Source organism: Balaenoptera musculus, chromosome 4 (assembly GCF_009873245.2).
Source record: "Balaenoptera musculus isolate JJ_BM4_2016_0621 chromosome 4, mBalMus1.pri.v3, whole genome shotgun sequence".
In the NCBI taxonomy this organism is placed as follows: Eukaryota; Metazoa; Chordata; class Mammalia; order Artiodactyla; family Balaenopteridae; genus Balaenoptera; species Balaenoptera musculus.
The window spans coordinates 133714240-133729614 of NC_045788.1; the positions used below are offsets into that span (position 1 = coordinate 133714240).

The 15375-nt window shown below is 41.0% G+C and overlaps 1 protein-coding gene across 1 annotated transcript in view; it reads left to right on the top strand.

Moving 5' to 3' along the window:
• The window catches only part of ITSN1 (intersectin 1), a 235769-nt gene that overhangs the window by 203302 nt on the left and 17092 nt on the right, over positions 1-15375 (top strand). The window contains 2 exon segments of the mRNA XM_036850123.1: positions 940-1038; positions 12567-12734. Coding sequence (XP_036706018.1) covers positions 940-1038; positions 12567-12734 — 267 coding nt within the window.

The following is a 15375-nucleotide window of genomic DNA, read 5'->3' on the forward strand; positions in this document are numbered from 1 at the left end:
GTACTTGAACTTGAGGGAAATGCTGACACCAGCCCAGGAGGGGCCTTGTTGCCCCTCCCCTTCTCACCCCTCCCCTCATCCCCTCTCCCTGCCTCATTCCTGCGGGACTTTGACATGCCTTTGCCAGCTGCAAAGTGTTCCTGGAATAATGGTGTCCACGGCTGGAGCAGGTTCAGGCACTGACAGGTCCCAGGGCTTGGGGCCCAGGCCATGGCATTCAACCTGTTCCTAAGACAGTAAACCTGACCAGAACCTTTGAGAGCTGTCACCATATAACCCCTGTGACTTGTAGACGGGGTCACTGTTTGGAGGTAAAAGGACTCTTGTCCTCCAGTCAAGTTGACAAAAGTGGTGGAAGGAAAGAGGCAGGGAGTCCAGGGTGGAGACTACCACAGCCCCTGGGACTGGGGGCCTGACCCTCATGTCTCGGCTTCACCATCCCTACCCTGCTGGGGCTCCCACGGGCAGGTGCAGGTTTCGCCCAAAACAGACAGTGAGATCCGGCAAGGCCCTTCCAGCATCTGTGGGACTTGAGGGGGATTTTTGTTCTGACCTTAGAGTCTTGTGACTCTCCTTGCTCCTGGGAATGTTATAAAGTTTTGGTAGGTATCCAGAGGAAATATTCTCTGTAAAGCCAGAATCTCATCTTTGGAAGTAAGAAACCACATGTCCCATGGAAGGTCCACTGGATCTGGGGAGCAGGGTTCAACCCTGCAGCTGAGTCACACCCAAGGTAGAGTCCCACTCTCCATCTGGAACGGGCCTCCTCCTGGCCTGGGGATAACCAGCCCGGCTCTTCCAGCTCCGGGCTCCTCAGCTGTTATCCAGATAGATGAGACAATGTGATGGGTGGGGAGTCCTGAATAACATCGATGTTGATGTCACTGACCAGATTTTGCAAACTTCTTAAGTACATTTTAAAAAAATCTCTTATTTCAGAGACTGGCCATGGACCCTCGCTGTAAGGGAATGCCACTCTCTAGTTTTATACTGAAGCCTATGCAACGGGTAACGAGATACCCACTGATCATTAAAAATGTAAGTAGCTGTCTTGCCTTTTCGAGTAGAGGAATGCTTCCCCAGCAGGTCAGGGATCTGGGGCCATGGGCAGGTTCCCCAGCCAACACACCCGGTATCTGCTGTGTAGAAATTTTATACCAACAGGCTGCAGGAGGCATCTTCTTGATAACTCAGAAAGCAAAGCTAGCTTATCGTGAAAAGAGCTGATAATACACAGCCTTCAGCTCTGCAACCAAGTGGCCTCCACCTTATAAGTCGGAACATGAGAGCTCAGTTCTTTTCCTAACACAGGCAGAGTGTCTTTAGGCCTTGGTTCTCCTAGTAAGAAAGAGAGAAAGAAATATAGTTTCCACCACTTGTCTTCAGAAAGCCATTGTGAGATACTCTATGTTGATATTAGATGATTGTTTTTCTCCTGTCATTTTAAGAAAGCCAATACCAAAAGAAAAGAAAAAAAAATTAGGGTTTCAGCGTGCCCATCTGTAAAGTGAGTGAGCAGACTTAGACATCCTCTGAGCCTGTGATTCTATAACCACAGGGAGGAAAGCTCCTGGAGAGAGGTTTTAGATCTGGTTCCCTTCGATGGAGAATTTAGAAACCCAGATCTAGACACTGGTGTGCTCACTGATACTGGGGTGTTGTTGCCTTTTGACTCTCTCAGTGGCCGAGCCAGGCAATATACGTATGTGTATATATTCATACCCACATATTAACATAAGTGTGCTAACATATTTATTTCAAGATTTATATATATTATAATATGTATTAAAACCCATGAGTTCACACCAATACTTCCTGTTCTAATCTAGTATCATGGAATTTATTCTAGCCTTTCCCCTTTCTCTATATATAACTCCCTTCTCCATGAGAAGCCTGGCTCTCATTATCCTCAATAGATTTACTTATTTGCTGAATCCCCTTATATGTAACAAATTTCCCTCTCATATAAGCCAGTTCCTCAGTCCAACCCCAGTTTGACCCCACAAAATACACTGTGGCCACATTGGTTGAGGTAAATAATTAGTTTTGAAAGAAGCTTTCAATCTACTGTTTCCTTTTCTCCAACTTGACAGTTACTATTAAACTAACTCAACACTTTTCTTTACTTCCCCCAATATTTAGTTGGGAATTGAAGTTGGAAACAAGATTTTTAAGTTCTAGGGGCTTCCCTGGTGGTCCAGTGGCTAAGACTCCACATGCCCAGTGCAAGGGGCCCAGGTTCGATCCCTGGTCAGGGAACTAGAGCCCACAGGCTGCAGCAAAGATCCTGCATGCTGCAACTAAGACCTGGAGCAGCCAAATAAATAAAATAAATATTTTTAAAAAATAAAATAAAATAGGTGTTCTAGATCTAGCTAATGGGGAGAAAAACAAAAACAAGAAAATAACTGAGAGGCATAAATATTAAAAAAGAAAAAGCAAATTATCATTCTTTGCAGAAACATGATTGCTACCCTAGAGAACCAAAAAGAATGAACTGAAAACTAGCAAAACTAAGAAGAGAATTTTTAAAGGTGGCCAGTTATAAGATACATATGGAAAACTGTAAAAATACTAAGATTAGATATTCTTTATAATACTGAGGTGGACAAATTCTTAGCATGGCACCAAAGACAGAACTTTAAAGAATTTAGATTTGTAGCAACTTGAAAAAAAATTTTTTTCCTCTGGGAGAAACCTAGATGTTCATTAAGGAGAGTAGTTAAATAAAGTGGTGAGTCTATGCTATGAAAGAGACTTTTTTGTATTAGCTGGAATGATATCTAGAAAATGCTGTCAAGTTAAAACAAAACAAAACAAACAAACAAAACCCAAAAACAACCTTTCACAAGCAATCCTACAGTATGGTCCATTTTGCAAAACCAAGGAAAAACTCTGTGTGACTGTTAAATGTATGTGGAACATCTGAAGGGAACTAAAGGGATGCCCTTAAGCCTGGGCACAGTTACCTCTGAGGCAGGAGAGCAAAGGGGATAGAACACAGTTGTTATCTATACTTCTGTGTTGTTTGAATCTTGCATATCAAGAATGTGCTAATATTATTTGAATAAACATATTTCTTAAAAAATTTTGTGTAACCGAACATAATGAACAAGATTAAAAGACAAATGACAGATATAAGCTGAGTAAACAGATTTTAACTGTATATAAGAAGATACTGAAATATACATGGATTATCTATCTATAATATCTATCTATCTATCCACCTATCTATCTATCTATCTATCTCTCTGTCATCTCAAGCACTCTTATAACTCAGAAAGAAAAAGACAAATACCTTAATAGAAAAATAGGTAAGGGGCTTCCCTGGTGGCACAGTGGTTGAGAATCTGCCTGCCAATGCAGGGGACACGGGTTCGAGCCCTGGTCTGGGAAGATCCCACATGCCGCGGAGCAACTGGGCCCGTGAGCCACAACTACTGAGCCTGCGCATCTGGAACCTGTGCTCCGCAACAAGAGAGGCCGCGATAGTGAGAGGCCCGCACCGCGATGAAGAGTCGCCCCTGCTTGCTGCAACTAGAGAAAGCCCTCGCACAGAAACAAAGACCCAACACAGCCAAAAATAAATATTAAAATAAATTTTAAAAAAAAGACCTAAAGAAGAAACACATGGCGAATATCTTTCTAAAAAAGAAAAATAGGTAAAATATACAACTAGACATTTCTGAGAGGAGTGTAGAATAGCAGTAAAGAACATGTTGTCATCTTGAATGAGGTGTCGTGCAGAAGTCTGCTGTGGAATCTGTGATCTGACGTGTTAGGCACAAAGCCTCTGCACATGACCCCCTATAAGCACGTGACACTGGACTGAGAAGAAGAGTCACAACTATTGCCCTCGAGCTGAGGTGTCACTGTCACCATTTCCCATGAGAAAGTCTGGTCTGAAGTGCAGGGGGGAGGCCTCTGAACGTGGCCCCCTATGAGCAAGTGGAACTAGACTGAGCACAGAGGAAAAGAAAAAAGTCGTGTGGCTGACAGGGTCTTGGTGCTCTGTCCAGGTGTCAGGCCTGAGCCTCTGAGGTGGGAGAGCTGAGTTCAGGACACTGGTTCACTAGAGACCTCTCGGACCCACATAATATTAAATGGTGAAAGCTCTCCCAGAGATCTCCATCTCAACGCCAACACCCAGCTCCACTCAACAACCAGCAAGCTACAGTGCTGGATACCCTATGCCAAACAACTAGCAAGACAGGAACACAACCCCATCCATTAGCAGAGAGGCTGGCTAAAATCATAATAAGGCCACAGACACCACAAAACACACCACCGGACGTGGTCCTGCCCACCAGAAAGACAAGATCCAGCCTCATCCACCAGAACACAGGCACAAGTCCCCTCCACCAGGAAGCCTACACAACCCACTGAGCCAACCTTAGCCACTGGGGGCAGACACCAAAAACAACGAGAACTATGAACCTGCAGCCTGGGAAAAGGAGACCCCAGACACAGTAAGTTAAGCAAAATGAGAAGACAGAGAAACACACAGCGGATGAAGGAGCAAAGTAAAAACCCACCAGACCAAACAAATGAAGAGGAAATAGGCAGTCTACCTGAAAAAGAATTCAGAGTAATGATGGTAAAGATGATCCAAAATCTTGGAAATGGAATGGAGAAAATACAAGAAACGTTTAACAAGGACCTAGAAGAACTAAAGAGCAAACAAACAATGAAGAACAACACAATAAATGAAATTAAAATTTATCTAGAAGGAATCAATAGCAGAATAACTGAGGCAGAAGAACAGATAAGTGATCTGGAAGATAAAATAGTGGAAATAACTACCGCAGAGCAGAATAAAGAAGAAAGAATGAAAAGAATTGAGGACAGTCTCAGAGACCTCTGGAACAACATTAAACGCGCCAACATTTGAATTATAGGGGTCCCAGAAGAAGAAGAGAAAAAGAAAGGGACTGAGAAAAAATTTGAAGAGCTTATAATTGAAAACTTCCTTAATATGGGAAAGGAAATAGTTAATCAAGTCCAGGAAGCACAGAGAGTCCCATACAGGATAAATCCAAGGAGAAACATGCCAAGACACATATTAATCAAACTATCAAAAATTAAATAAAAAGAAAAAATACTGAAAGCAGCAAGGGAAAAGCAACAAATAACATAACAAGGGAATCCCCATAAGATTAACAGCTGATCTTTCAGCAGAAACTCTGCAAGCCAGAAGGGAGTGGCAGGACATATTTAAAGTGATGAAAGGGAAAAATCTACAACCAAGATTACTCTACCCAGCAAGGATCTCATTCAGATTCAGTGGAGAAATTAAAACCTTCACAGACTAGCAAAAACTAAGAGAATTCAGCACCACCAAACCAGCTTTACAACAAATGCTAAAGGAACTTCTCTAAGCAGGAAACACAAGAGAAGGAAAAGACCTACAATAACAAACCCAAAACAATTAAGAAAATGGTAATAGAAACATACATATTGATAACTACCTTAAATGTTAATGGATTAAATGCTCCAACCAAAAGACATAGACTGGGTGAATGGATACACAAACAAGACCCGTATATATGCTGTCTACAAGAGACTCACTTCAGACCTAGGGACACATACAGACGGAAAGTGAAGGGATGGAAAAAGATATTCCATGCAAATGGAAATCAAAAGAAAGCTGGAGTAGCAATTCTCATATCAGACAAAATAGACTTTAAAACAAAGACTATTACAAGAGACAAAGAAGGACACTACATAATGATCAAGGGATCAATCCAAGAAGACGATATAAACAATTGTAAATATTTATGCACCCAACATAGGAGCACCTCAATATATAAGGCAAATGATAACAGCCATAAAAGGGGAAATCAACAGTAACACAATCATAGTAGGGGGCTTTAACACCCCACTTTCATCAGTGGACAGATCATCCAAAATGAAAATAAATAAGGAAACACAAGCTTTAAATGATACACTAAACAAGATGGACTTAATTGATATTTATAGGGCATTCCATCCAAAACCAACAGAATACACTCTCTTCTCAAGTGCTCATGGAACATTTTCCAGGATAGATCATATCTTGGGTCACAAATCAAGCCTTGGGAAATTTAAAAAAATTGAAATTGTATCAGGAATCTGTTCTGACCACAGCTCTATGAGACTAGATATCAATTACAGGGAAAAAACTGTAAAAAATACAAACACGTGGAGGCTAAACAATACACTACTAAATAACCAAGAGATCACTGAAGAAATTAAAGACAAAATCAAAAAATACCTAGAGACAAATGACAATGAAAACATGATGACCCAAAACCTATGGGATGCAGCAAAAGCAGTTCTAAGAGGGAAGTTTACAGCAATACAGTCCTACCTCAAGAAACAAGAAACATCTCAAATAAACAACCTAAACTTACACCTAAAGCAGTTAGAGAAAGAAGAACAAAAAAAACCCAAAGTTAGCAGAAGGAAAGAAATCATAAAGATCAGAGCAGAAATAAATGAAATAGAAACGAAGAAAACAATAGCAAAGATCAATAAAACTAAAAGTTGGTTCTTTGAGAAGATAAACAAAATTGATAAACCATTAGCCAGACTCATCAAGAAAAGAGGGAGAGGACTCAAATCAATAAAATTAAAAATGAAAAAGGAGAAGTTACAACAGACACCGCAGAAATACAAAGCATCCTAAGAGACTACTACAAGCAACTCTATGCCAATAAAATGGACAGCCTGGAAGAAATGGACAAATTCTTAGAAAGGTATAACCTTCCGAGACTGAACCAGGAAGAAATAGAAAGTATGAACAGACCAATCACAAGTAATGAAATTGAAACTGTGATTAAAAATCTTCCAACAAACAGAAGTCCAGGACCAGATGACTTCACAGGTAAATTCTATCAAACATTTAGAGAAGAGCTAACACCCATCCTTCTCAAACTCTTCCAAAAAATTGCAGAGGAAGGAACACTCCCTAACTCATTCTGTGAGGCCACCATCACCCTGACACCAAAACCAGACAAAGATACTACAAAAAAAGAAAATTACAGACCAATATCACTGATGAATATAGATGCAAAAATCCTCAACAAAATACTAGCAAACAGAATCCAACAACACATTAAAAGTATCACACACCATGATCAAGTGCGATTTATCCCAGGGATGCAAGGATTCTTCAATATACGCAAATCAATCAATGTGATACACCATATTAACAAACTGAAGAAGAAAAACCATATGATCATCTCAATAGATGTAGAAAAAGCTTTTGACAAAATTCAACACCCATTCATGATAAAAACTCTCCAGAAAGTGGGCATAGAGGGAACGTACCTCAACATAATAAAGGCCATATACAACAAACCCACAGCAAACATCATTCTCAATGGTGAAAAACTGAAAACATTTCCTCTAAGATCAGGAACAGACAAGGATGTCCACTCACACCACTATTATTCAACATAGTTTTCGGAGTCCTAGCCACGGCAATCAGAGAAGAAAAAGAAATAAAAGGAATACAAACTGGAAAAGAAGAAGTAAAACTGTCACTGTTTGCAGATGACATGATACTATGCATACAGAATCCTAAAGATGCCACCAGAAAACTACTAGAGCTAATCAATGAATTTGGTAAAGTTGCAGGATACAAAATTAATGCACAGAAATCTCTTGCATTCCTATATACTAATGATGAAAAATCTGAAAGAGAAATTAAGGAAACACTCCCATTTACCATTGCAACAAAAAGAATAAAATACCTAGGAATAAACCTACCTAGGGAGACAAAAGACCTGTATGCAGAAAACTGTAAGACACTGATGAAAGAAATTAAAGATGATACCAACAGATGGAGAGATATGTCATGTTCTTGGATTGGAAGAATCAATATTGTGAAAATGACTATACTACCCAAAACAATCTACAAATTCAATGCAATCCCTATCAAATTACCATTGGCATTTTTTACAGAACTAGAACAAAAAATCTTAAAATTTGTATGGAGACACAAAAGACCCCAAATAGCCAAAGCAGTCTTCAGGGAAAAAAGCGGAGCTGGAGGAATCAGACTCCCTGACTTCAGACTATACTACAAAGCTACAGTAATCAAGACAATATGGTACTGGCACAAAAACAGAAATATAGATCAATGGAACAAGATAGAAAGCCCAGAGATAAACCCACGCAACTATGGTCAGCTAATCTATGACAAAGGAAGCAAGGATATACAATGGAGAAAAGACAGTCTCTTCAATAAGTGGTGCTGGGAAAACTGGACAGCTACATGTAAAAGAATGAAATTAGAACACTCCCTAACACCATACACAAAAATAAACTCCAAATGGATTAGAGACCTAAATGTAAGACCAGACACTATAAAACTCTTAGAGGAAAATATAGAAAGAACACTCTTTGACATAAATCACAGCAATATCCTCTTTGACCCAGCTCCTGGAGAAATGGAAATAAAAACAAAAATAAACAAATGGCACCTAATGAAACTTCAAAGCTTTTGCCCAACAAAGGAAACCATAAACAAGATGAAAAGACAACCCTCAGAATGGGAGAAAATATTTGCAAATGAATCAACGGACAAAGGATTAATCTCCAAAATATATAAACAGCTCATGCAGCTCAATATTAAAAAAACAAACAACCCAATCCAAAAATGGGCAGAAGACCTAAATAGACATTTCTCCAAAGAAGACATACAGACGGCCAAGAAGCACATGAAAAACTGCTCAACATCACTAATTATTAGAGAAATGCAAATCAAAACTACGAGGTATCACCTCACACCAGTTAGAATGGGCATCATCAGAAAATCTACAAACAACAAATGCTGGAGAGGGTGTGGAGAAAAGGGAACCCTCTTGCACTGTTGGTGGGAATGTAAATTGATACAGCCACTATGGAGAACAGTATGGAGGTTCCTTAAAAAACTAAAAATAGAATTACCATATGACCCAGCAATCCCACTACTGGGCATATACCCAGAGAAAACCATAATTCAAAAAGACACATGCACCCCAATGTTCATTGCAGCACTATTTACAATAGTCAGGTCATGGAAGCAACCTAAATGCCCATTGACAGACCAATGGATTAAGAAGATGTGGTACATATATACAATGGAATATTACTTAGCCATAAAAAGGAACGAAATTGGGTCATTTGTTGAGACGTGGGTGGATCTAGAGACTGTCATACTGAGTGAAGTAAGTCAGAAAGAGAAGAACAAATATCGTATATTGACGCATATATGTGGAACCTAGAAAAGTGGTACAGATGAACTGGTTTGCAGGGCAGAAATTGAGACACAGATGTAGAGAACAAACGTATGGACACCAAGGGGGGAAAGCGGCGGGGGTGTGGTGGTGGTGGTGTGATGAATTAGGTGATTGGGATTGACATGTATACACTGATGTGTATAAAATTGATGACTAATAAGAACCTGCTGTATAAAAAAAAAATAAAATAAAATTCAAAAAAAACCCAACAAAACAACCAAAACCAAAAATGGGCAGAAGACCTAAATAGACATTTCTCCAAAGAAGACATACAGATTGCCAACAAACACATGAAAGGATGCTCAACATCACTAATCATTAGAGAAATGCAAGTCAAAACTACAATGTGATATCACCTCACACCGGTCAGAATGGCCATCATCAAAAAATCTACAAACAATAAATGCTGGAGGGGGCATGGAGAAAAGGGAACCCTTTTGCACTGTTGGTGGGAATGTAAATTGATACAGCCACTATGGAGAAAAGTATGGAGGTTTCTTAAAAACCCAAAAATAGAACTACCATATGACCCAGCAATCCCACTACTGGGCATATACCCTGAGAAAACCATAATTCAAAAAGAGTCATGTACCACAATGTTCACTGCAGCACTATTTACAATAGCCAGGACATGGAAGCAACCTAAGTGTCCATTGACAGATGAATGGATAAAGAAGATGTGGCACATATGTACAATGGAATACTACTCAGCCATAAAAAGAAATGAAATTGAGTTATTTGTAGTGAGGTGGATAGACTTGGAGTCTGTCATACAGAGTGAAGTAACTCAGAAAGAGAAAAACAAATACCATATGCTAACACATATATATGGAATCTAAAAAAAAAAAGAAAAAGTTCTGAAGAACCTAGGGACAGGACAGGAATAAAGACACAGATATCAAGAATGGACTTGAGGACGCAGGGAGGGGGACAGGTAAGCTGGGACGAAGTGAGAGAGTGACATGGACATATATACACTACCAAATGTAAAATAGATAGCTAGTGGGAAGCAGCAGCATAGCACAGGGAGATCAGCTTGGTGCTTTGTGTCCACCCAAAGGGTGGGATAGGGAGGGTGGGAGGGAGACGCAAGAGGGAGGAGATATGGGGATATATGTATATGTATAGCTGATTCACTTTGTTATACAGCAGAAACTAACACAACATTGTAAAGCAATTATACCCCAATAAAGATGTTAAAAAAATAATTAAAAAAAAATGATGTCAGGGACCAGGCTGCTTGTATTTGAATCTTGGTACCACTGCTGTGTGCCCTTGGGCAAGTTACTTAACTTCTCTGGGCCTCAGTTCCCTTATATGTAAAATAGGTATGCTAATAGTACCTAGTGCATAGGGTTGTGAGAAATCAACTGAGTGAATATATGTATGTCTGGCTCCTACTAAGCCGTATATAAATGTTAGCTTTATCATTTAGTGTACTTACGTACTAAGTGTACACAAAATTCAAATTCTCTGGTAATAAAAGAAATGCATAACCAAATAAGAAAATACCTGGTTTTGGCTTGCCAGGTAGGCATATACTGAAAAGATTGTGAGTCCTCAGTGTTGGCAAGTTTGCTTGTGGAAGGTAGACTGGTTCAGTCTTTTGGAGGGCAATGTATACATCAAATTCCATGCTCTCTTTGGCTCAGCACTACCATGTCTAGGAATTTATTCTAAAGAAATAATCAGAGAAATATTGAAAAATTGGAAACATGAAGTTTTATGGGAGGGAAACTGTTTAAATGCATTGTGGTTCATCCTTACAATGACATATTATAGAATCTTTAAAAATGATGCTCTATATACTTCAATTAAAAAATAATAAAATGATGATCTAGGTCCATATAAAGTGGACACTAAATGCTGTGCTATAACTGCCATGAAGTGGGAAAGAAGCAAGTACAAAATGGTACAGTGTAGTATGGTAGCATGATCCAATGTTTATTTTTTTAAACTATATGTATTTATATCTACACAGAGTGTATTAATGAATAGGTAGGCAGAGGTTAATTCCAGATGGTGCAATTATGGCTGGTTTTTAGTTTTTTTATAACTTTCTAAATTTTCTAAATTTTGTACAATAATACTTTTACAATGAGAAAAAACATACACCTATTTTCATTTTGAAAACAAAAAACAAAGAAAAAAGGAATTCACACAATTCAGCTATGTGGGCTTCCCATCGAGAGCAGTTGTCCTCAGTCTTGGCTGTATGTTAGAATCACCCGGGGAGCTCTAGAAAATTCCGATGCTTGAGTCCCTCCCCTGGGGATTCTGATATGGTCAGAGTTGAGGCATCAGGACTTTTCAGAGGGGCTCTAATGTACACCCAGGATCCACCCAGGGCTGGGGTTGTTGTTTGGAGATGATTGGTGGACACACAGGACCCAGATTGGGTGTCTTCCTCAAATTGGGTGCCTCCTTAGGACTTTAAACCAAAGTACACTTTAGGGATGAGATATTATTCAGGGTAAAGCCCACTTGAATTATTTGTGTATGGACAAGGCCTGGGCAAGTACACCCTCAACATAATCCTAGTACATTGCAAAGATGGCTTAGGGTCTTTCTTCATTCTTAGTGTCTTTCCTCATGATGACTGTTCTCAGTGTCCTCAAAGTCCTTTGAGAATCTGATGGTAACTGCTGTCACTTACTGAGCACCTTCAAAGGGCCAGGTACTTTGCAAAGTGCTTTACTTGTATCAAGCCATTTAGTCCTCCAAACAACCTTATAAAGGAGGTGCTATTAGTATCCCCATTTTTCATACTAGGAAAATGAGGCTCAGAATATTTATGTGACTGACCCATATCATGGCTGGTCAATGGCAGGGCAGGGATTTTAACCCAGGAGGTCTTGCTCTAGAGCTGGCACTTTTAACCACTGGCTTGGAATAATTTATCCAGAAAAATGCACCTTTGCTCAGATGCACCCATTAGCATGCAGTTCCACGGGTCCATAGTTGCCTACAGCTGTGCATAGACCCAGGAAAGAGCCATTCTCCAGGGAGAAATCCACACGGGGTGCAATATTGCCCTAGCTGTAGCCACTGCCCTCCTCATATCCCAGGTATAGATAATGTGGCAGCCCATGCCCCCCAAGGGTCCCCTGCCAACAAAGAGTGGTCATCTCTCTCCATGTCATTGCCAAGGTGGGTGCTTAGAGCTGCAGTTGCTCTTGTGGGCACTGTTCAGGAAAGTCTGTGCTATGCCCTGCCTCTGTTGGGTCTGGCCCTCCAGGACAGTGAACTGCAGGCTCACCCACACTGCCTAAGGATGTTGTCTTCTGTTCTCCAATGTAGATCCTGGAAAACACTCCTGAAAACCACCCAGACCACAGCCACTTGAAGCACGCCCTGGAGAAGGCAGAGGAGCTGTGCTCCCAGGTGAACGAAGGGGTGCGGGAGAAGGAGAACTCGGACCGGCTGGAGTGGATCCAGGCCCATGTGCAGTGTGAAGGCCTGTCTGAGGTAGCGCCTTAGGGTGTGACCTGCGTCTCCTCCACTGAGCCTTGGCAGCCGGCCTGAAGGAGGACGAGACAAAATCATGAATTGTCCTCCCTGTTGGCCTCCAGTTTGCTAGTTCTCTCTCCAGCTGCTTCTAATCTGCTGTTTAATCCATCTACTGAGTTCTTTTATTTCAATTATTTTCTTTTACCCTTTCCAGCATTCTAGTTATTTTCTCTAATCTGCTGGTTTCTTTCTTGTCTTGTTCCTTTCACAAATGACCAGGCTTCTCATTTATTTCCTAACACATTTAAAATATATTCTTGTATATTTCAGATCTATAATTCCACTAACTCAGGTTATGAGTTTCACTGTTTGGTCTGTTGCTTCTGCTAGCTCTCACCACACATGTCTGTTTCTCTGTATGTACTTTGATTTTTGATTGTGAGCTCAACATTCCTTGGAACTTTATCTGTGGGATCTTTGAGGTCTGAAGTTGTATTCCTCCTGCAAGGATTGCTAGCTACCAGGATCACCCTAAATTAAATATAGAGGGGTTTTCACACTAGTGTGTGAATTGTGGTTGTAAACTTAAATGAGAACTGCATTGTGGTTACAGATTCTCAGGGACATTTTTTTTTCCCTCCACTTACACCAAGTTCAAAAACAAGCAAGTTTCCTTGCTCATCCCTTCTGTGCTGAGTTTACTTGTCATTCTTCCTTTGGAGTCCAGCTTTTTGGGATCTCCTGTTATCTCATGTGGGCCCTGGATATATCTCCTGTCTCTTGCACCCTCCATAGCCTTTAAAATGGAAGCTTAAGGTCACCAGATTTAAGAAAGACTCTCAGGGCTAAAGCCAGCTTAGGGGCTTGTTTATCTTCCAGGGTTCACATTTTCATGCTGTTTTTGGCCTCTGCAAATTTCTTATTTTCATTTTTAATTTTTACCACCTCGCTTGCATTTAAAAACTACAGTTCTATATTTTACTCGGTTTTGAAATTTTTCACTGGGTGAGTCAGAGTCTCTAGTCCACCATACTACCAGAAACAGAGTCTCTCCTGTAGTATTTGATTCTCTTCTTGTCCCTTATCTTTGCTTTAGTCTCATTCATTCTTTCTGCCTGTTCTCACTCTCTTTCTCTTTGCCTCTGTACACACACACAGATACACACATACATACACACATTTGTGCACACACACCATTGACTAGGGTTTACCAAAATGCCCAGGCAGACTGTCTCCCTCACCCACTCTCCCTGTGGCTCCTTCCTTCTTACAAGCTTCAAAGGCATTCACTACCTGAGGAAGTTACACCACTGCTTCCTCCCTGCCCTGCCTCCTGTCCCCCTTCCGTGAAGGTGTGGGATAACCAAAGTTATGGAAGCAGCCATGTGGAAACCAAGGTGATGGATGTGGGTTCCCATTTTGGAACTGTGTTGATAAGCAATCCAGGGGCACTCACTGGTTGGCTTACTTATTCATTCATTCATTCAATAAACATTTACTGAGCACCTGCCCATGTGCCTTGCTCAGTACTAAACACTGAGGACATGGAAATCAATAAGATGTGACCTACACCATCTCAAAAAGCCTACAGTCCTGGACCAAGTAGAGGGATCAAACCAATATTTACCACACAGTGTGAGACATTATGAGGCAGATCTAGGTGCCAAGTGCTGTTGGACACTCATGGAGGAAGGAACCGTCGTGGAGGGATTCAGGGACATGTTGGAGAAGGTGACACTCGGCTGGGTGTTGAAGGATGAAGATACGTCTCCAGGAAAGAGTCCAGGGGGAGGGCATTTCAGTGGAGGGCACAGCCTGAGCAGGACTTGGGTGAGCAATGTAGGGTGATAGGTGATAAGCTTTAAGGCAAGTTGAAGCCAGGGCAAGGAAGGGCTGTGTATCATTCCAAGGAGTATTAATTTGATCCTGAAGACAGTGGACTTGAACAGCTCCTGAATCTGCCAGCCTTAAGTGCAACTGTGCACTTTTTCTTTTTTTTTTCAATGTTCCCTATCTTTTTCTTTCTTTCTTTCTTTCTTTTTTTTTTTTTTTTGCCACACCACGTGGCTTGCAGGATCTTAGTTCCCCGACCAGGGATCGAACCCAGCCCCAGCAGTGAAAGTACAGAGTCCTAACCACTGGACCGCCGGGGAATTCCCCTCACTGTGCACTTTTAAAGGGGTCCTTCCCTGAGTCTCAGGGCTGCAGTTATGGGACTCAGTGAGGCCTGGGTCTTCATCTTAGAACATTAAGAATAGGGAATTCCCTGGTGGTCCAGTGGTTAGGACTCCACACTTCCACTGCAGGAGCATGGGCTCGGGGGACTAAGATCCCGCATGCCACACGGCATGGCAAAAAAAGCCCCTCAAAACATTAAGAATAAAATAAACTCTTGTCATTTGCTTTTTTGTGATGTACGTGCCCTCTTTGAAATAGACTGTTGTCCTTCTTTAGTGACCGATCCTTCGTGGCTATTGTACACCAGCTTTCTGTATGGTCTGTTTCGTCTGTACAGTCAGGGTTCATGATCGTGGGGAGGGGGCGTGTTGGCTTCTGTTTCCTGGCCCAGATCTGGACGCACACCGGTAGTTAAGTTTCAAACAAATGCCGTCTTTGGCATTCTTGTCTTAAGATCAAGAACTATCAAGACTGTTCCCAA